This window comes from Anneissia japonica, unplaced genomic scaffold (assembly GCF_011630105.1).
Source record: "Anneissia japonica isolate Jap-2015-1 unplaced genomic scaffold, ASM1163010v1 scaffold171_len658169_cov177, whole genome shotgun sequence".
Lineage (NCBI taxonomy): Eukaryota > Metazoa > Echinodermata > Crinoidea > Comatulida > Comatulidae > Anneissia > Anneissia japonica.
Window position 1 is genome coordinate 588,980 of NW_022733907.1, and position 24,499 is coordinate 613,478.

The window sequence follows — 24,499 nt, forward strand, 5'->3', positions numbered from 1 at the left end:
GTAGAAACCAAAGCTGATTTAAGGATTTAAATTATAGTGAAGCCTAGGCCTAGCATGCTATCTCCATTTTTTATAACAAGTTATTTTCATGTTTCATTTTAAAAATTGTTTAGTTTATCATCAGTGTACAGAAATAGTAAACAATGAACGAAGGACTAACTAATAATTTCAGCGCTAACTACACTGCAGACATCTAATCATGTGCAGGAACGAAAATTAATTAAGTTTCTTTTTCAGATTGGGAGCACTATGCTCTGTATATTGAAGTTTGTCCTAGAAAACATTTCCAGCTTAATATCACATTACGAGTTAACATAATGATTCACTGATTAAATTTTGATTAGTTTAGTAAAATATGAAATAATTATTTAAAACCTATTGACAAACATCAAAGCACATACTGCAAACTATCTACATGGCATTTGTGATGGGAAATCACTAATTGACCCTTTATGTATTGCTTTGTCCTAATTAGAGTAAGTCCTATTTTGTATCATCCAATATCACCTTTAAATGAGTTTGTAATTCATAGTTTCAATTATAAAATGCTATTGCATTATAATTCAATTTTAATAAAAGAAAAACCTTCAAACTTGCATTTGAATCTAGACCACAGTTGATGCTTTATCGCTTGCATGTCTTTTTTGCTGGTTTTGTTATTGAGAATCACTGCAGATGTTGGCAAAACGTACATGCGCTGCAAGCATGCTCAATCTAGTATATACTATATACCCACACAGGTCAGACACTGACACACTCTGTAAAGTGTTGATATAATTATTTTACATTGACAGGTTAATTTTTTATAGAGTTCAGTTAATCTGGGCCCTATGTTGGATAGATGTCATTTCATCATGTGAACTAAATAATAAAACATGGATACTGAATTAAATAAACTTATTTACTTAATTTAGAAACCACTACTGTACATACGAATCTTCATAATTATATGGGTACTGAAATATTCACTGAATTTTTTTTTCCAAAATTATTTACAAATACCCTGTCTATCTTTACTACTATGAAATAACATTGTAAGATATCAAAATGAGTACCATACTAGCATAAAATACAAGAAATCTTATGGTTGATATATTTCAACATTATCATGATATACTATAAATTAACATAATTCTTTTTACACATGAAAAATAAAAATGTACAGTATAAAAAAAAACTGACATAGAGAACATATATTCCAAAATCAATATAACTGACAAATTTTAGATACAGTAGTGGCTTTTCTAAGCATAGGTTATGACCTCTGAAATGATAGAATCATTATTTTAATTAAGATGTACAGTTTTATGTTGAAGATGTTACTGACACTTCATAAACCTCATAACTTTTATATATATTAACAGGAGCTTATTGCTAAGGTCCCCACAAAACGACTACTTTATTTTAATTAAGATGCACAGTTTTATGTTGAATATGTCACTGACACTTCATGCACCTCATAAAATATGACAGGACCTTATTGCTACGTCCCACAAAACCACAGTGCTAAAATTACGGAAACATGCGGGACAACACGTGTGCTTGTTAGACAAGCATGATTCCTGGCCCGGTTCTGATTGGTCAGTCGTTAAGTTTGATTGACACTCATGAAAGGTCAATTGTAAATGACCTGTATCTTCAGAGCTTCCTCTGCTTAAAAGGGAGCTTTTGATTTGTGCAACGACGCGACGCTAGAACGGAATCACTCATGCGTGACCATCCTACCTGGCGTCCTACGTTCTCTGCATACATAGATTTGGCCAAATTGCGTTCCAGAATCTACTCGACGAGGTGACCTTAATGTTCTTGCATGCGCAGATGACTTTTAGTAACGTCATTACATTCTATGTCCTACCGTCATCATGCAATCGAAATCTCCCTATTGATATCTTAATTAATAATAATGTTATAGAATATAATATTGTAGAAGTGGTTTGGCGGAACGGTTTGGTTTCCCAATCTCGAGGTTGGGTTTCAATCCCCTCGCTGTGCATTTTGCTTGTGTCCTTGGGCAAGGCACTTTATCTACATTGCTTCTCTCCACCCAGGAGTATAAATGGGTACCTGGTAGGGTTAAATGCCAAAATGCGCTGATGTAACTGCTGCAACTTTATGGAACAGTTTGTGTTCCATAGGCGTCTAATCCAATGACTGGGTGTAGTAATGTGAAACGCTTAGAGGCCTTGTTGGCATTAAGCACTAAATAAATATAACATATTATTATTATAATATAATTGAAAAACTTCATCGGTTTTCGTCATGTATTTTGATTAGAATTTCCTTCCGGCTTGTTTGCTTATTTTATTCTTTATTTATTTTTAAAATTTTTATTTAGTTTTTTTTCAATCCGACTTTGGGTCTGTATACTGTCAGCGCCTTGAGACGATTTTATTGTGGAAGGCGCTCTACAAATATCCTACCGTTACTATTCCTTCATCGAAAAGGAAATTCCAATCAAAATTATAATAATTAATAATGGAAATATCAGATATTATTTCTTCTGTTGATTTTAATTTAGCAAATTACTGCATGGGAACTGATGGATAGCCTACCAGACATTTTCAATTCATTTGAAGAGCGAAGCCACTACTTGAATTGTTCTGAACACCAGAGACCGCCACCCTCCGCCACCTTGAACGGCAACATCGTAATAAGTGGAAAGGTAGGGTTCCAGGCAGAACCAAGCCAACAGGCACCACAAACACATACTGTGGTGACAGTGATGAAGGCTGGGAAAACGCAAGTTGAAGACTCAGCTGTTGGCTTGATTAAGAACATTCTGTCGTAAGTTTTTATTTAATTGACATCACCATTATTCCTGTTGTTGTATTTTACATTTATATACATATAAAAAGTAAGACACATTGGCAAAGTTAGAGAAAGATTCAAATAAAACCCGGGAACAAAATATTAATTCGCAACAAAGAAGTTTTTGCCCATTGGCTTTCTTTGATCATACATGTATCATGTACATCATAAGGCTGGCAACATGTTGAGTATATGCCCACATTGAATGTGCCTACAGGGCATGCAATATGTCATTGAGTACTTGCCCACATTCAATGCCTACAGGGCATGCAACATGCTGAGTACTTGCCCGCTATGAATGGTGGCATTGCATCAATAGCAAATGTGTATAATTGGATTAAATCTTGAAAATATAAGATATTAGTTACAAGTATCTATTCAATTTATGTAAATGCTTATGATGATGATGTCTTTGATTTTTATGTTATAGGTCTCAGAGAGTAAAAGCCAGATTGGAATCAGGACAAGACAATGAGGATCAAAAAAGTATGTTCTTGGTTTTTTGAAAATATTCATTCAAGCATATAATATGTGGCAAAGTCAAGCCAAACCAGTCACTCGTCGCAAAAATTGATTTTGAGTTATTAATACAGTGTTAGAGAGTAAAATAATAGCTATAAAATGTAAAAAAATAATTCAAATCCAACATTTCCTTATGAAATTAAAAGCGTTTAAACACACAGCTGTTTAAAGAACTATATATGAGAAATCAGCCTTCAAAGTTTATGATTTCAGGCATTTATCATGCAGAAACTATCATCAAATCCTTAAAAATGTTGTTTTAACATTGCACATTGGGAAAATAACAGCATAGAATGATGTGTAGGTATATAAAGGTTAGTTTAGTGCAATAAAATAGATTTTCAAAAATTTGACATTCCAGCATGATTTGGCCATTTTCTCTAAAACACGATTTGCGACGAGTGACTGGTTTGGCTTGTCTTTGCCACATATGGTCATTGCTACAATAATATTTGGATAAATTATTGTATTGTATTGTCAACTGCCATCCCTAATTTCATAAAATATTAAGGGGTGGGTGTTTTTTTAAAAAGTTTTGAAAAATGTGCGCATGTAGAAAGTCCTTTTTTTGTTTATTCTAAACAAAATGACCACTGCGCGTATATAATAGATGCCTTCTTCCAACAAAGAATGTTTACACGACGCTGCCACCAGCAAGGTTTGCCATTCTATGAATCATATTATTATTTATTTAGGTGGACAACACATGCACCAAGGATTGTCAATAGCGAATATGTCTTACTTGTAGGGGACAGTCCCTTACACACAACAAACATACACACACTTTACACAAACTAAATCTCAATATGATGTTTAGGGAGTGGAATTGTTTTGGTCGTGAGATAAAATCCTGCAACATTGACAGGAATTGAACCCAGGACACTGGGATTGGAGGGCAAGCATCTTTACCACCAAGCTCATTAACTCCACTCAATGTGAACATGCATTAAAGAAACATTAAAGTAGAGTGGGCAAGGTGTTGAATTCATCAGGAGAACAGTCTGGTAGAGAAAAAGCTGTGGCTCGGGGGGAAAATCTCCTTTAAAATTGTTTTTGGTTCTGCATATATAATGGTGGCAACATACTCCTCTACACTATGAACAAGAGGATATTAATACAATTTTATACAGTGGCACACACTAGACAATATTTAACAGTACCCCCAAAGATGAACAAAATATAAAAAATCAAAAAGTAAGATATAAAATTGAATAAAAGAGATTTTTATATTACTTATACCAAGAAACTACTTGTTTATTATTCTTAATAATCATACGACTCCTTTAATATTTTATTCTTCAACTTATGATTATATAAAATAAGGAATCGCATGATGCAAATGATAAAATATTAAATAGTGAAGCATATTAACATTTTTAATTAATTCATACTGAAATGTTTACTTACACAACGTTTAGTGAATAAACTTTTTTCTTGCCCATTATGCCTGCTGGCATGGGAAGCTATGTTTAGTATGTAAACATTTCCTATAATTCCTGGTTCATAAAAAAAAAAAGGAAAAAAAAAAAAATAGTAAAAATAAAACAACATTGAATAATTGAATCCAGATGCTTTTTAGATGATGTAATGCTGAACCAATCACTTCTCCAATTAGAAGTGACATACAAAATTATTATTATTTATTCTTATTTATTTAAAATAATATTGATATTAAATAGTGATGATTGATAAAATGTTGTGCATCCTTGTTTATACCCTGCCCTATATTGTAACAAGATTTCAGCTAGGATATTTCATTTTATTGCATTTACCAAATGCATTTTATGTATGTAATTTGATCTGATTCTATTCGCTGATGCTTATAAGCTTAGCTATACCCTATATAAAACAGTCACTAAGCTCTAGATCACCATCAGAAATAATTGTAAATCCATAATAAGTGTTATTTCTTAATCTCTTGTAAAAGGTTTTTTTTCTGTAGTTGCAACATGTTCTCTTGACTGTGATAGATGATTTTTTTTCTACTTTTTAACACAATTTTCAACAATATTATCTCAAAAACTTGTTCCATTTTTCCCTCTTTAATTCTTTAATGTTTTATTTAGTAGGAGATTCAATCAGATATATTACTGTTTGTCATCCTTGACATAAATTTGTGCTTTTTTATTTTCTTTTTTATTTTTGTTCACATATTGTTGCATGTGAAATGAAATGAAGTCAGTAAATTGTTACTTTGAATTCAAATAAAATATAAAAAAGGCCATTTTTTTTTATCTATGAGGATGAATACTTTGTACTTAATCATAGCCAGTGGCGTAACGATGGGGCCTGGGCCCTGTGTATTTCTGAAACTGGGGGCCCTTTTTGGGAATTCCATCAAGGGATTTTAGATGTGTATTGTTATTCTAAATGTTTTTAATGACGAATAAATGATATAATATGGATCCAGAAAGTTGAGGCCGGGGAGGGACTTTCACAGTTGGAGAGTCTATACCACTTCAGACCCACCATGGTTGGGGCTGAGGTAAGAAAATTTATGAATATAGCACTTTTAGATGGTCGGAAATGGCACTTCACACACTTAAAATTTGTAATATAATTTTCTTTTTATCTCCATTTTTAATTTTATCTCCAGTTAAAAAATCTTTTGACAATTTTAGTGGGGCCCCGGGCCGGCAGCTACAGGCCGACAGTTCCCCCCCACAACTCTTATTTCACCACTGGACATAATATGATATGTCTTACAGTCGATTTCAGACACACATTATGCTGTTGCCCTTGTGGGGCTGAGATAAGAAAATGTATTATTATGGCACATCTAGGTGATCGGAAATGGCACTCGCAGAATTTTGAATATAATTTTCTTTTTATCTCCATTTTTAATTTTTCTTTTTTTTTGACGAATTTGGTGGGGTCCCGGGCTGAGAGGGGGCCCCAGCCCTCTTTAATCGTTATAGTATGATATATGCCCTACAGTCGATTTCAGAGACACATTATGGTGTTATTTATCAACAAAGTCCTTTTTGATCAAGGTACTAGATCGAGGAACCTATAGGAAGGGCGTAGGCGTTATGCCACTGATCATAGCAAAAGAAATACCTGTATTTTAATTTTAAATGAAAAGCCCATACTTCTAACTCATTTATTTAGAAATGCTTGACTACACTACACAGAATTTAAATCGAATATTAGCTTGTTTTTGAGTACCATGCTCCCCTCTTTCTCATTTCTTTTATTCCCTCTTTTTTTTCTCATTTTTTTTTTTTTTGGTGGGGGAAGGGGGAACTATCTCATGTTTCCTCCCAGGATCCACCCTAGCAACTTATTCAAAAAAGGCCAGTAGCAAGAAAAACGATGCCTCAACTTATCGGAGAATGGCCAAGGAGATACTCATTAAATGCCTTTTCTTTGAGGAAGAACACCCATATCTTATCTTAGAAGGGCTCGTACCTAGTTTTAGATGATGAATCAGATCATTAAAGGTATTATGAATAAATATAATACACACACACAATTGGCTACTTTAGGTAATAATGTATTCGCAAGCATGATCCAAATAAAAAAACAAACTCTGTTATCACCACACTACTATTCCCTGGTGCCATTGCTTGCTGATGTTATACAATATGATTTATTTTGCACATTCTTTTTTTATCAATTTATTCATAAATTTGAAGAGTTTGTTCATTAGCACACCACTGTTCCACTGGGCATAGTATATAAAATTATTATTATATATAAAATATTTAATGTAAAGCCATAATATGCCGGTTTATCCCATGCAATTTGTCAATCAATTATTCAATTTATAAAGTCTGGCTTAAAAGAAAATTACTAAACATACATTATAAGACAATAAAAGTTACAGAAAAAAATAAGGGTAGATTTATAGTGGACAAATAAAAATTTTAAATTGATAAATATTAACTAAAAAAATTATGTCCTTTCTGTATAATGAATTGTCGAAACAAAATCAACAAAACATAAATAAATGCGTAATTGAAAGACTGTAAAATTGAGATAATGTAAAATTATTTATATGTAACAAAATGATTTAAAGAATTTAATTTTAAAAAGTATATGCAGAGAATAATTAATTAAAAACTAACATAAATTATTATATTTCTTTGACATAATATAATGTTTAAAATAAATGATTTACTTTATTATTTATTCATTCAACAATCTGTTATAATTAAGGGTGACCTAACAACAAAGCTGACTGTAATGGGCCCTCTAAAAAAACAATACAATAACAGCAATTATGTAATACATTGCAGCTAAAATACTTGGCCACAGGGACCATTACACAAGACCTGGTGTTTGCTTATTTTGCAGGTTTTCCAAAGCCACCTGGAACTCAGTCCAGCTTACAAGCGGATGAGCCGAAGAGCAAATGTTCATCCCGACCCCACACCAAGCCTACAGACAAAGAAAGACTTAAGGTAGTCTCCGGTAGAAGAAGCACTGCAACAAGCTTGGAAAATAATCCACGAAGGAGTGCTTCAGGGTAAGATGTTATTTTAGTATATTTTTCTGTTGGATTGAGGGCATTGGTACATCCTGCAGAGGACCCAATGATCCATGACTGCAGGGTAACAGGGGCAGTAATGGACCAGTACACCAGGGTAAACCCCCTACTCATCTCAAAAGATGTACTGGGTTCTTTAAAATGTGCCTGAGCCAATTGTGTACACTTAGCCTATGGATTATAGTCCCTAACCGAGAAGACTTGTTCCATCTCCAGACAACCATACGCGAGCCTTCTGCTCGAACCAATATTATGGCTGTAGGTTGCGGCGCCCCTGCTTTTAACTTGTTTTATATAATTTTATAATGCATACAAATTAAATTGTTAAATCAAATGAAGGAATATCAAAATTAATAAATATGGGATTGTCAACATCTGTTTTCAGTTGACAGGAAATATTAAATTTGATCTTTGAAAAGCTAAGGGCATTTTTAGCACCAATATATATTAGTATATGTTTTTTTTTTTTTTTACATTTTGGTTCATTTATTAAATTTGCTATCAGTCAGTCTCAAGGACAGTACCAACCTCAAAAGTATTTTCTATGTAATATACTGTATGTTTAAAACTTTCTGCAGACCTAACTTCATTTATTTCATAATATGATGATTGCATTTGATAAGACTCTTAAGAGTACAATGATATCTAAGACATGATTGATGATTTTGAGCCCTCATCATCCTTGTCATTGGCTCTGTTGCCATATGTATTAGTTTCTTATAATCATATGATAAACAAAATATTCTGGCATCATCACACTCCATCTTGTCGAATGAAAATCTTATGGTGACATTGAAGCATTTTCTGTTGCTGCGCCATCTCTATGGAATTCTGCCTGGTTGAAGTTTGGCAATTCCCCTTCTCTCATCATTTTCAAAAATAGTCTGAAAACTTTTTAATTTTGTTTCACTAAACAGCACATTGGTTATGGGCTAAAGCAACATTACAACAACATCGTCATCTTTATCATCATCATCATCATCATCATCATCATCATCCTCTTCATCTTTCATCTTTGGTACCTTTCAGTCAGTGAAATGTAGATTCCTCAACTCCACCTACTCCGCAGCTTCCATGTGATAAAAAATAGTTATAAGATGCTATGGAATGGCAATGTGAACTTGCAGTACTTCAATACCACGGTACGATAGTGTACATGGTAGTAGTGGTGACGCAATCTTCAAAATCGGGGGTACGCATTTTCCTTCTCCCCTTCATAAATGTGCAGAAATTAAATTTTAGTTTGTTGTGGCTTAAAAGCACCTTGAGACGTTTTTACTGTAGAAGGTGCTATATAAATACAAGACCGTTGACCATTGACCATCGGTTAACTGACTTCATAAGGTCAAATAAATATTTCTACAAAGGTTTCTGGTATAATAATTATTTTATCTTACATTTTCACCAATTATAAAACATACATTTAACAAGGAATGATTAAAAATGATAGGTAAGTAAGTCAATTTAGGGTTAATACAAGTTAATAATAATAATAATAATAATGTTGTTAGTCTTATCGAGCGTGTAATACAAAACAGTGCTTCTAAGTGCTTAAGTGAAAAGGAATGAAACCATAAAATATTCTAACAGTAACAAAAAATAAAGGATATCCAACTAAACAGGAACTATTTTCACGGCTCCCTTCTCCAGCACTTTGGAGCTCCCATAATTGAGAGCTCGGCGGAACAGAACTCAACTCAAGTGAAAATGGTGTCGGACTATTCTATCCTACTGAATAAATAAAGAACTGTACTGTACTGAGTTCATTTGTGTGAAGTATGGCGATGCATTTATGCCTTTTTTTTTTTTCTTTTTTTTCTACAGACGTCTTATAAATAAGTATTAATTAAAGATTTGATCAATCAAAGATTGAGTATGATAATATTTAGGTTGATACTTAATAAATCATCCTAAATTCATGTGATGTATCATTGCCTACAGGGTTTCAAATGCATTGTACTACTGTATCACTAACAAACATATTTAATGAATATTCAAACTCAAATTAGGTTACTTGTTATTTGGTATTATAATATATAGAACCTACACTTTGTTTTCCCTGGTCATTGGGACAACTTGATCGAAGCCTGGTTTGTTTAAAAGGGAACTAGATGTACTGATTATGCATAGGAATTGATATACATCAGCGGTTGTCAACAAAAGAATTACAGCCATGGTTACAGCATGCACAAAAAGATTGTCCGCGGCGAATACCCTATACATCGCTATTTATATGATGTTTGGTTACATTACCTTACAGTGATGTCATACCGCTAAAGGGGTAAAATCGCATATAATGGCATGTACTAAATTTCCAAAAAAATTATTTTAAAATTCATTCTATTATTAATGGCATATCAAAAATCCCCTCTAGTCAAAAAAAATCATCTTCCTAGTTCCCTTTTAAAATTGCTACACTGTCGCTACCTTGTTTTGAGTGCAATCATTATGCTGCATAGCAATCTCCGCGCGATTGGGAAGGTTCGCCGATTCAAGCTATTGGCGACAGCGTGTAGCGATTGTAGGGAAGCCAAACTTAAGTGTTGCTGCCATATATTGGCCCGTTTATACTCCTGGGTGGAGAGAAGCAAGGCATATAAAGTGCCTTGCCTAAGGACACAAGCAGAATACACAGCAAGGAGGGATTGATTTAACTATTATAGAACATGCTTGATATGATTACTTTAGGCTTTTTTTTTGTAGTTAAATTACAGTATACAGTAAGAATACCTGCAGATATAGAGACAAGTGATCTGATTACTGTGTTGTTCCCAAGTCCTACTGCCTGGGGATTGAGCTTAATGTCAGTTATAGCTTATCTATGCATTGTCATCAATTCACACCAATCAATCAATCACTGGTATTTATAAAGTGCCAAGACTTCACATAATGCCTTCAGCCTCGTACAATAGTACAATAGAACTTTGCTGAACACTTATGTCACAGTGCTGGCAGAGCATGACGGCATTGAAATTAGAATGATTTTAAATTAAAGTAAATATTTTAAAATATTGTTACATTTCTCAAAGTCAGCTTAAATTTTGAAGCTATTTTATTTTATAATAATAATAATATGAATAATAATAACAATAATAATAATAATAATAATAATAATAATGTTACTAAAACCTGCCATAAGGGGAAATTATACATTAGAGAAAAGAGAACAATTGGAAAAACGATGTTAAGAGGAAAATAACATGATGTTAAGGGGAAAATCACACAAAAGATATTCTCCTTACTGTAAGTCTGATTTAGTGAAATAATAATAATAATAATAATAATAATAATAATAATAATATATAAATATATATTTGGCTTGTGTGCGCTTTCATAAAACCGTTGCATAAAATATATTACTGTACCTCAGTGTTCTGGTTCATTTCAGCCCGTGTTAGGAAATGATGTGAGCATGCCCCTCTATATGCCTGCTACAGTGGCAGACCACACAGAGTACACAAATCAGCACATAATGCTGCAAATGATACTGTTGAACTTATGAAGGACACTATTCCTTCTGTAGTTTTACCATCAGTTTATACAGGGGTCCCAAGTCTCCCGGAAGTCGCGGGAGTCTCCCTGATTAGTCGGGAGAGTCTCCTGGATTAGTCAGGGGGGTGGGGGGTCTCCTGGATTTCATCTAACTTGTAACCCCTGGTTTATATAGTGATAAAATCTGTAAATATTTGATCTGAGGGCATTTTCAGACACAGAGTGTAAAGCTGGCATAGGGTACACCACATATAGGTTTTACTCTCTGTAGTGTTTTTGTCTTGTGTAAATGCTTGCCTTGTAATCCAAGGGTATGAGTTCATTTCCTGTGACATACATCTTTTCTCATGACTAAAAACAACTCCATTCCTAAAGCCTCTTAAAGAGATGGTTTATAAAGCATTATTCCATCCATTAATTGGCAGGTTAAGTCATCGTACATACCACATGTAAAGCTAGCTGCCTTCAACCGGTCAGGAATTTTGACCGTTGGCAAATTGTGTATTTTTTTCTGTGGAAAGTATGTAGTGTAAGCCAGTGTAGTGATGTATGTTACGAAAACCAGCCTTTCCAGACACAATGTTGTTACAACGCATTCGTGTCCTACTATCAAGGGCATTTGAAAAGTGTAGACTCATCATAACTGTAGACATATAACACTTAAAGTACATAACACTTAAAAGTGTCACATACTTATCAAGAAGACTACTACATTAATGTGTTGTGAAGATGCTTCACACTATGTTTCTCTCCTAGTTTGAAAATAAAAAATTGTCATAAAAATAAACTACTGTAAATGAAAAAAAAAATGAATATTTGAGTAGTAGTTTGTTAAGGGTGTTACCTTAGTTAAGCTTTCAATATAATTATGAATTAATGTTTTCCTTGCCAAGTGATAGGTCAACCCATATACTGCATATAGACACTTGATCGGTAACAACCACAACTCATCAGGGAGAAAAAAAATTGTATCTTCTACATTAAAATCGATTAATTCGCCCCTGGAAACTTTTGAAATATTTTGAGTGATGCCCGACCACACCCACTTTTTGCCGTCGGAGACATTTTCCCCCGTCAGGCAAATCTTGACATCACCACTGGTCGGTACTCACAATTTTTCTATTGAAATATCTGTAGAGCTCTGTACAAACTCACATTTTTATGTGACAGATTTATGTGATGTGGTCATATATGGGCATTATGATGTCATATTGCACCCAAATATGGGCATAAAATATGATAACTGTCGACAAAGCTTTCTCTGTTTCATTGCCTGTTAATGACTTTTGAAATGAGTTTCAGTTTTTGAATTTGTAGGTTTTCTAGATTTTATGGCAGATGGTATGTATATATATATATTATATATTAAAATACAGGCATCACTTTGTGTAGATATCTCTTATTTTTTATCACAATGACAATCTAATGGCTTCAATATAAAATGAGAATTCCTTTATAGTTTGTATTTGAGTCATTGAATTCATTTAATAGTTTTAGGAATCTGAATGGTTGTAAGTAGTATGCTGCCTCCTATTGTACAAATTTTTAGCAATTAGGCCATGTACCAGATTATGTATCATTAACGTAATGAAAGTTCATTGTCTGCTTCTATTTATAATATTTTAAAACCTGAGGGCTAAATGTTATAACTCTCCTATATCCATTATTACAGATGAAATTTGCATTCATCCAAGCAAAAAAAAAGGTAAAATATGGGATTATGAGTTTAATACAGTAACAAGCAACGCATTGTGACCAGCCTAAAAGTGAACTTGCGTCCCTTAAACCGGGCAGTCAATGCGTTGTACGACCGTCGTCACAATAGATCCAACTGCGCCCCCCCCCCCAGAGTGATGGACAAGATGATGCTGTCGATGGCAATCTGAACGGATCGTCATTAAAAAACGATCCATTGCATGCTCGTCGTTGCATTGCGTTTTGTATAGTATCGTGTCGGGGAAGGGTTGTCTGAAAATTTGATGACATAACCGTGTTCGTTATCATTTTCGTAAGCGTGCAAAAATTGTCAGCACTACCTACAGAGGATAGTGGATAAAAAAAAACTTGTGATATTTTGATTACTTTTTATTGATAATACAAAGATCTTATAATTACAAGACTAGTGTTTTCTGTGATGGGTGGCCTCATGAAAAATGATCACTTTTCAACTTTGAAATCATAGATTGTTAACTAAAGATGTGCATCTGCGTGAAAATCCAGTAACAACCATGGTAAAAACTAGGACGCCCCCTCTAAAAAATGATTACCTTTTATGCTTCTTTTTACTGAGCATCAACGCTTCTATTTGTTGCGCGTAAATCACGGAGAGCGCTATCTTGTACAGTAATTATAAGATCTTTTATTGATTATCGTAGATGTATCGGTAGAAACTTCAACCATGTTGTAATTTAATAAATAGTGTAATATAATGAAAGCAGAGACAAAACTGTTAAGCCAGTTTTACACTAGGCGAATTCATTTGCATGAATCGTAAGCGTTGGTTTGCTTCCTAAGCTCTGGTTGGTTGTGCATCTTTCGCTTCGCAAAAAGTAAAAAACAGTTCAAACTACTGATTTCGCTGAAGTGAAGAACTCCGACAGGAGTAGATGTGTGCATGCGCATGAACCAAAGCTTTCGATTCGTGCGAATAAATTCGCTTAGTGTAAAACCGGCATGAGTGTGAAGAATTGTAAAATCATATATAGTATGTTGGCTTGTAAAGGTGTGAACTAATAGCATTAACTAGGAACAGTAATCTGTTAAATGCTATGTGCTTGATTGATAGGCATAGCAACTGAATTCATCATTGAATGTTTCAACCTAACATGCATCATTGCACAAACTTAATTTGCCCTTTTATTTGTGCCTATATATACCTCCTGCTTTAGTATGTCAGAGTCAGAGTTTGTTCATACTCAGAAATGCATCTATTATAAATATTTAGCTTTCAATGTCGATATAAATTAAATCCCTCAATCATAAAATAAATTTATTAAATCTTTTATTAGGCAAATTGCAGATGGCTACAAATTATGATTACCTTTTATTATAATATTAATAATGTTGTAAACATACACATAATCAAAAGCATAGAATTTTAATAGGATATTTTTTGTCGGTTTTTTTTTTATATGTTAATTTGTACTACTAGTTGGGAAACCACTCAACAGTGTACAATTCTTTGAATTATTTAGTTTTGGTTTACCCATAGGTGCTACCGTACAGTACTTTTCTTTATTTTCTTTTTCCAGAAAATTGAATAACATAACAAATAAATAATATTAATTAACACTGATTTCTATTGAGTCCTTGCTTATTAGACGTAATAATTTTGGATTGAGTTCTGGTGACTTAAAATTCCACTTACTGTCTGAAATTTTGTGTGTGTGGCGGAACCTTTTTTTTTCTCCTGATATGTTTTTATCATGTAATTGCAACCAGTTCACCAGTTTAGCCTGGTGAATTCAAGTCCCAATGTAAAACGTGCTAGAGGTCAAGACAGTAGTGTATGTGTGATAGGCTCACTCCTTCTCCGAAGTGTAGTCTCTGTTTGTTTCTGACTTTCCTTCAATATTGTGATATTCCTTACCATTAAGTCACTTTGAGATATATAGCACTTTCACTTGAAATATTGCATTTTCACTTGAAATTGCTCAAAACAAACTAAAAACACAAGACGTTGTTATTGTTGTGGTTTCAGCTGTCCAGCGACCTCATCCATTTTAGGTTAAGGGTTTGTCATTGAGTTAACATCTCAAAAATAAGGTTGTATTCAGATTGGTGTGTCTGATTATGTGAATCTTGTATATAGTCTCTATAGGGCGTGGAATCTAACTACATACTAATTACTTGTTAGAACACTTAACTACTTTCAATTGTAACTGTTGACATTGTATTCATTAAAAAAAAACAACTGGGAGAAGGATAATCCTAATAATATTCTTTTTCATTAGCTTCTGTATTGATTAACATACTGACTCAGGATTGGCTAGATTCAATTGATTCAGGAAAGTATGTTGGATGTAAAATTCTATTAGACAACCTAAAACATTTTAGTCTTTCATATCATGAAATGCCATAATCAGGTTTGAAAGCTACTAGAATTAATGTAATTTCTCATCCATTAAGTGTAGCATACACTGAAGGGGTCAGTCCTGGGTCAGTTTTTATTTTGTTTTTATTAGGTTAATGATCATTCTGTTATGTAATGTTTAATGATTGTTCAAAATGATGTTTTGTGATGAAATTGCACATTAGATAATGTAAGGTAAGTACAAAACATAATGATAAATTAATATTGACCATGTCAAAATTACAAATTATCAGTACTGAAACAAATTGACTGAATTGGCATGGTGGTCAAGTGCAATTTTCTTAGTGTTGGTGTCAGACTGTGCCATGCTTTGAAGGGATTGCCACACCTCCTCACTGCGAGTGTCATTTACCTTCTCAGCATTTATACTCCTGAGTAGAGAGAGAGAGAGACACACACACACACACACACACATGCAGATAAAGTGTCTTGCCCAAGGACACAAGCGACTTGCACAGCAAGAGTTTAAACCCCCCGACCACGAGGTTGAGAGTCCGAACCTCAACCATGGCGCCAAAAACGCATCCATGAGATACATGATACATTTCACATAATACGTTGTACTATAGTTACATGATGTGAAACAAGATGATGAGCAATGCATCCGTTCGTGAATAATGCTTCATTAATGATTTGAAATCAGATTAAATCACATAGTGTCTGCTACTGATGTCAGAATTTGAAAGTAGATGAACTAATAATGTGCACAAAACTACTCATTCCCACAATCCTTCATAATTTGCATGATGTAAAATGAGATGAACCATGAACTAAAGCTACAGACTTTTGGTATTTATTCCTAGCATAGAATTTCAACTCTCTCTGGCATAAAATTTCAATTCAATCAAAACATTCGGTGATTGAAATTACGTTTGCATTGCAGACTGATAGACAACAATTGCAGTAGATTACTTTACATTATGCCTGGCGCGCGACAATACATGATCCTAGACGTCTATTAATAATTAACGCAATTTGCACTTTAGTTTACACACAGCATCCATAATGGAAATATGATTAACAATTTCTGTTTGGGATTAAGGTATAGTACAGTATTTACATGTTAATTGAAGCTAAAAATCAGACTGTTATTGGATAATAATAATAATAATAATAATATGCAGAAATTTATAACGCGCCAATTCAAAAAATATTATCAAAGGCGCAGTGAACAATTAACCCAATTAAAGCGATTTTGTAAACAAAAAAGTTTTTTAAATTAGTTTTAAATGAGTTTAAATTTGAAGATTGTCGAACAGAAAGAGGTAATAGATTCCAAAGATAAGGTGCCTGAACAGAAAAAGAGCGTTGTCCATATGTTTTTAGCTTTCTCCTTTTTGAAGGGGCTTGAAGAAAAAATTTATCGGAAGAACGAAGTGCACGAGTTGGAGAGTATGGCGTAAGAAAATGTAGCAAATATGATGGTTGTTTAAAAAAGAGTGATTTAAAAACAAGCAAAAGAATCTTGAATGTTATCCGTTGTTTAATGCTAAGCCAATGAAGGTCTTTAAGAATGGGAGTAATGTGTTGTTTACGTGGAGTAAGCCTACATATCCTGGCAGCTGAATTTTGTACTTTCTGTAAACGATGAGTAACAAAATCAGGCAAACCGACAAGCAATGAATTACAATAATCTAACTTAGTGGAAATAAAAGCATGAACTAAAGTTTCAGTGGACTTGGAACCAAGGTACTTACAAATTCTCCAGATGTTACGAATAAATAAAAATGAGGATTTACAAACAGAGGAGACATGAGGAACAAAAGTGAGAGATTGGTCAAGAATAATACCTAAACTTTGAACGGAAAAAGCAGGGTTGATAATAACCTCTTCAATATTAAGCGAAGGAAATTGAGGTCGAGTGCGGGAATTTAGAAAAAAAAACAATAAACTCGGTTTTTGAGGGGTTCAGTTTTAACATATTGTTGAACATCCATACTGATAGTATTTAACAAGCAATAATATGTGTAAAGTTTTGAGAGCACTGTTGGAAAATAAGGACCTGGAAAAGACATTATATCAGAAAATTATCGTTTGCAAAAGTCATTTTGTAGCTCAAATCCACAGCATAATGTACAAGTGAACAACATGTCATTTGTTGCATTTATCTACTGTAGACATAGCCTAGGCTTTATATTACCTTCGGGACTTAGGATTTTTAGAATTAATACATTTTCCTAAACCCATTTTTATGCATAGTGGAACATTTATCATCTTTGTATGCTACATACCTGTAGCAATGTCTGGTAGCAGCAGCTATCTGTGGGTAGCAGGTGATAGTGAAAAATATTTCCAGTAAAGTGGTGACCGATTATAATATGCAATTATTGTCAAGTTATTTCAAATCCTATAGAAAATACTGTAGAGGCAGAAGGAGCCATTATTAAGGAAATAATGGCTCCTAAGACTACTAATTTTTATAGGTCCGGAATAACTTGATAATAATTGCTTACCGTAAGTCATTCACCCAGTTTTACATAATAATTAGGCTACAGTGTATTGAAACTGCTGGTTGCGGTTACCGACCTCTTGGTAGACATTTGTTTACTATTAGATTAAAATGTATTGTAAACATTATGAGTTTATTTTAGCATTGCCTTCTCTTTTTAGTTTTATTATTTATAAGTCAATCACCTTGTTATCTCATAAACATATGCCTTTCTTGACCTTGTGGTCAAGGCTTTATTCTTGTTAACCAGCGTCTTAGAGCGAGATTTATTAGGTTCGCTGTTTGCTTCCAGGACTTGTCCTAGCAACGAAATAATTACCGTGATGTAAAACCCCAGCTTTCAGCTTTTTGCAAACAGGATACATATCCAATTAGTGCCTGCTCAGGGATTGGAAAGTTATGTAAAAATGAAAATGATGATGTCATGACTGACTTTATGTTATTATTATTAGAAGAGCTATGGCATTATAAAATATAACTATTGGTATTATAAAATATGTTACATAATCACTTTACTGCTGTTCCAATACTAATGTACCGTCGTTTTGGCCCTTGCCTATATCTAAGATTATATTTTGTATGAGCATTTGGTGGAGCAATTGTGGTTCTGCATCTCAATCTTGATGTCAAGAGTTTAAATCCCTCACTGTAAATATCGCTTGCGTCCTTGGGCAAAGTACTTTACCTACGTACAGTATGTCTCTTTCTCTCCCCACCCTGGAGTATAAGTGGGTACCTAGTAGGATGTTGCGACTTATGACATGTTGTTGATTTAGCACATTATTGCAGTACTACTACGTATACTACTCCCCAGGGGGCGGGGAAAAGTACACTTCATGTCAGAATGCCAATTATGGGTCCAGTGACCAGGATTTCGCAAGTTTCAATCTCGTATATATCCTAATGCTGCTTGAAATGTTATACAGTATTTAAAAAATATGAGATTCAGATGTAGATCTATATCATTTATTGCTTTGGCGGATTTAATATGGAAATGTCCCATGCATGACTCGCGCTCACACGTAGAGGTGGTACCATCATTGTACGCTGCCAAAATAGTCTTATCACTGTGATTACCTATGTTGTTTAGTTCCCCCCCCCCCCCTTTTTTTACCCTCTTTTTTACTAATACAGTTTAATATAATTTGATTTACAAAAATACTGTAAGGTAATTAACCGAAGTAAAATGGCTGATTTCGTATAATTTTTAGTTAATAGTTTTTTTGCCGATGCACATCCAGTCATATTTTGTTTTAATAGTGTTGAGGAGTACCTATAATTACTGTATACAGACAACTCCATTCAGGTCAAAGTAGTGAATTGTACTTTACCAGGTGTTAAATAATTTGCACTCTGTGATGCCAAGTGGAAGAAAGTACTGTAGCCCCAATCAGCCAACACCGAGGGAATTAACTAACTTTCCAAAAATGTGGAGGCGGTTTGGCGCAGTGGAAAAGGTTTGGTTTCCCAACCTCTTGGTCAGGGTTTCAATCCTTCGCCGTGCATTTCGCTTGTACTCTTGAGCAAGGCACTTTATCTACATTGTTCCAGTCTACCCAGCTGTATCAATGGGTACCAGAAAATTACTGGGAATAACCTGTGGTGGACCATCGTCCCACCTGGGGGAGTTTCACACTCTCATCCGCTTCATTGTACTTGAAACTGGGGATAAGCTCCTATGGCCCCTAGTGGCTCGGCAAGGATTTAATTACCACTTTCCAAAAATATAGTGTAACTATTGCTTTACTACTGTATAATAATAAATACCAGTACCTACTATATTATACCTATATTTATTTACTTATTTATTTTATTTATTATAAATATTATACATTACTGATGAGGTATTATGATGGAGTGATAATAACTGATGAGTTATGTGAGATGTACCCATACATACAAGTATGCGGTATCGCTATTTGATTTAGGATAATAATTTTATCCCGCATTCTTAATATGCACTTGCAGGGAAGTTGCAGAAATGCCTTATTGAGTTCAATTAACCATAGAATGGTTTTTGATGAATTAAATCACCATTGATTGTCTATACTTTCAGTATTTATTATAAACTCTCCGTGAAGCAATTAAGGAGCAAAGCTCTGTTCCATGCTAATTACATTAGTTTGCCTCGTTTTTTGTAGCTTTATCACCAGTGTATTGTTATCAGAATTTAATTTGATTCTCTCTCATTGTATTTTGTTTTGTCTTTGTAGAGTACGGTAAGCTTGCATGATACTGTATCTCCCATGTGTGAGCCCGCAAGTAGAGTAATTACTTGATTATGGTTGCGCGATAATCCATGATAATAGCAAATAATAACCGAAAAGATGAAATGAAAATTTCTATTGCTGCTATAAAAACATGAGTTTCCAAGTGATGGCAGGTACTGTATTTGATTAGTGTATTGAAGTCAGGGGTCTCAAGTCTTCACGCAAGTTCTGCAGTTGAAGTTGACGGAGTCGCGCAGAAATTGGGACACCCTCCCGCACTCCCCCAAACAAGCGTGATCACACTGAAATTAAAATAACCCATCTCCAGCAAATGTGTAATATTTGCATGGTTTTACTACTTTATCATCAGTTGTCTCACAGAGTGTCACAGTGTCGATTGGTATATCACCGTGCGCAGGACCCCTTTAAAGTATTAAATATTACCCCTTGTACACTATCAGCGTGACTCTGGAGTAAACCCACTTTTACTTCACCGTTGTCAATACACCAGGTTTCAAACACCGGCATTGGGGTTAATAGTGTAAATGGTGGACGTCAACAACTCAACCCGAGCTCAACGAAGCTGAATGTTTTCAGGAGAAGCTTCTCCAGGATAGTCTCATCGACATCAGCACATACAGTGTAAACTCTTTCGACTTGAACAAACCGGGATTTTAAATCATCCACTTTCATAAAAATTATTGAGTGTTTTGGAATAAGTATTTGTATATTTTGAACACATTTAGTAAAAAATAAGTTTATACATAACTTTATATAGGTGCACCCAATTGACGCCATCACCACATATTTTGTGTTGTGAAAACTGAAATGTGTCTATCGCATACAGTTCTTGTTACGCACTATTTTTTTGTACTTAGTGTAGAATGTGATAACAAGTACGCAAAATAACTGTGTTTCCTGTTTGTCATTTATGGTAATGGCAGCGATATTTATGTCATGATTGAATTCATTGGGTAGCACGTGCATTACATTTGCATTGCATTTCATTATGAAAACATTTTTACTTCATCTGAAAACCTTGATGCGAGCTGTATATCTGAAAGTTTGGGAAAAGCTATTTCTGCAATGAAACAAAACAGCCTTGAGGGAATAAGCACCTGGGGCATTGATAATGATCCTGTTTGTTTTGTAACATGGATGTAAATGTCTTCAAAGAACCAATTAATTTGTGAAGATTTACATTGATATCCTGTATGGGTGATAAATTTTGCAGCATCTTATCTCATCTCCAAACATTAATTTGTTGATTTCAGGTTGTGGTTATTAAGCAAAGCCGCTCTTTACTTCTCTTTCCATATCTATACTACTTGTCATTTAACATATTCATGGTAATAATGATTTATGATGGCTAAAAAAAAATTTGGTCTTTCTGCAAAAGTGGATATAAATTTAGAGTTGTTGAATATTATAGCATGTGAAATATGGATTGTATTTTGTAATATATTGGGAAATTCCCTGGAGCAAATGGCCCAAACAGATAATGCAGGGTTACTCAATGTATTACAATGTATATCATATTTACCGGGTTAAAAGCCAACTTCACTTTTATTATTTCACATTACAGTAAGTGCGACTCAGTAGGGATTGAATTCAACAGTATTTTGTCATTCCATGTTTTTATGTTTGAAAATTTTAAAAAGCAAATGTTTTGCCTACACTGCCCAATTTATTCTATACTCTATATTTTTATCTCAGTCAACAGAATGATTGGAACACACTGTTGATCCATAGACGATTCATATGAAGCCCTAGTGCCTGTATGTTTAATGGCTAAGAAAGGATTCTATCAAAAGAAATCTCTTGCATCTTATTATAAACCAAATCAGCTACTGTAATTATTTTGTTTATTTTCAGTTTTACTACAAACAATAGAAATGGCAGCAAAAGCTAAAAGTTTCGTATTTTATATCAACAATTAAAAATTAAAAGATGAAAAAAAAAGAACAGAAAATAAAAATATCAATCATGTTAAACTAGAAATATCAAAAAATTTAAAACGCATAATTCAATTAGGATCATAATTTACAGTAAAAACTACAAATCAATTATTTACAATTCAATATATTTCTGAAAAATGAATAAGTCATATATCAATTCAAAAAACTATAATAAAGTGTGATTTAAAAGCACCTCAACTGTAAACATTAACAATTTTCATGTGCACGGCTTTCCTGACATTTATATAATTATATGTAGAACAGAAACCTTCAACTGTATAACATAATTGCCAAATATAGGACATTTCAGTTACATTGATTGATAGATTGATTGATTGATCCTTTTATCCATTCATCCTAGGCTGTTTTTCGGTTTTTGTTCATGGTTAGCTAGAATAGATCAATGATTTAGTTTCTTTTTTTGCTTTTTGTTGTATCGGCTCATAGAGAGAGACCCCGGTGTTATGCGCTATATAAATCCAATTTACATACATATATACATACTGTACATACATACATACAGAACTCACAGAAAACAAAAGGAATAAACTAGTTTAAGAATTTTCAGAAGAAATTCAAACATCAAGTAATTGTTTTGCTTGATATATTGCTGTCATAAATTCACGTGTTTATGGTTAATTGGCTTTAAATCATTTTATTATTTTCTTTTTATTATTTAATTTTCTACAAAAAAAATCTCAGTTGTGCAAATTGACACGTTGTATTAAACCGGGCTCTCACTGCACCCGATGGTTGCCGCAGTCGATGTGATTCTATGGAGAACGCCACGACACGTGCGCAACGGATCGTTTTAATGGCAATTTGTTCAGACTGCCAACTACAATCAGCAGATGGCGTCGTGTTGTCTGGCACTCACATCTAAGTTGAAGACCGTCATACGACGCGATGAGTGCTCCAATATACCCAATTCACACTACAGAAATGTACTGAATACATATGTAGTTTTAAGGATACAGGTCTCCCTCTAATTAAAGACCACTTTTGGGACCGGAGTTTCGATGGTGTTTATTAATAGGGAGCTTTTGATTTCTGCGAAATCACTGATGCGTGACCGTCCTACCTGGCGTCTTATGTTCTCTGCATACGTAGATTTGGCTAAATTGCGTTCCAGAATCTACTCGATGAGGTGACCTTAACGTTTTCGCTTGCGCAGATGACTTTTAGTGACGTCATTACGTTCTATGTACTGCCGTCGTCGTGCAATCGAAGCTCCCTTTTTTGGTCTTCGTTTAAGAAAAAAATATTCTTAAAATATGCAAGATAGGTGTTCTTTTGGGGCTGCAGAAAGATGGTCTTTAATTGGAGGTAGTCTTTCAATGGAGGGTCTTTAAGTATAGGAAAACCTTTATATTTTCTTGCAAGGATATTTCGGAGAATCCGTGCACATGTCCAATAGGTTAAGGGGTGTGGGGATGGGGTGTCACTGTTGATAGTAATGTTGACAAACAACAGAATCATCAATGTTGGTTTTCGCCACAACAAATATTTCAGTACACATTACCTGCTTATAAAGACTTAAATTTAGTAGGCCGTGCTGGCTCATGCTACTAACTAGCTAGGCCAAGAGGACTGGTAAGCAAATATTAAAATAATTTACATGTTAGGTTCTAGAAATGTAGGCCTACGCTACTAATACCCCATTCAGACTAGCATCGCATTGCGATCGGTTGTAGCAATTGCGACACCCAATCGCAAAGTAAAATTGTGTGTGAAAGCTCACCAATAGCAGTCGATATATAATCGATATCGCAATTGTTACCCGTTGCGATTGGGTGCTACAATCTTTATTACTCCCGATTACCATGGAATCTGATCGCAATGAATCACAACAAATTCCACAGGCACTGTTTGGCTGAGGTCAGTCAACATACTGTAGGCATAGCCACCGGAGGCCCTAGAATTTAAAGTTTGCTTGTGTTGGTCTGAATGCGTTCGTTGATTACGATCGGGAGTAATCAGTTTGGGATTACCACCGATTACATCGCAACCGATTGCAAGAGAGTGTAGTCTGAATAGGATATAACTGTCCTGTGTCACTGTTTCCAGGCCCAAATGCATATATGAGTGTAGGAAATCAGAATAGCACCCTCTATAATATTGCATTGGAACAAATCCATGTATTATCATAGTAGTTCTGTTTTGTATATCGGTTATTAATAGACATCCTGAGAATTTATTTTAAAGTTACTGTACATAGAGTATGGCAAAATACGATGTTCTCTAATGTGTAGATATTACATCAGTTGACATTCATTTTTCTCTCGTAATGTGTTTTAATCATATACAGTTTAAAAACAAGGGAAATATTTAAGATATAAGAAAGATGTCATTATTTCCTATAGAAATCTATCGTAAATAAAATATTTTCCATTTATCTTATCGCGCCCACCCAACCGTTTTCCTTAAGGGAAAACGGATAACATACACCCTTAACCATAGCAGCAGAGCACCGTA

At 34.2% G+C, this 24,499-nt stretch overlaps 1 protein-coding gene across 1 annotated transcript in view; it reads left to right on the forward strand.

Annotated features, from left to right (window-relative positions):
- LOC117116260 (coiled-coil domain-containing protein 180-like) overlaps positions 1-24,499 on the forward strand; it is a 94,453-nt gene that overhangs the window by 34,032 nt on the left and 35,922 nt on the right. The window contains exons 23-25 of the mRNA XM_033260260.1: positions 2,519-2,784; positions 3,239-3,294; positions 7,630-7,801. Of these exons, the coding sequence (XP_033116151.1) occupies positions 2,519-2,784; positions 3,239-3,294; positions 7,630-7,801 (494 nt within the window). The remainder of the gene's footprint in view (positions 1-2,518; positions 2,785-3,238; positions 3,295-7,629; positions 7,802-24,499) is intronic.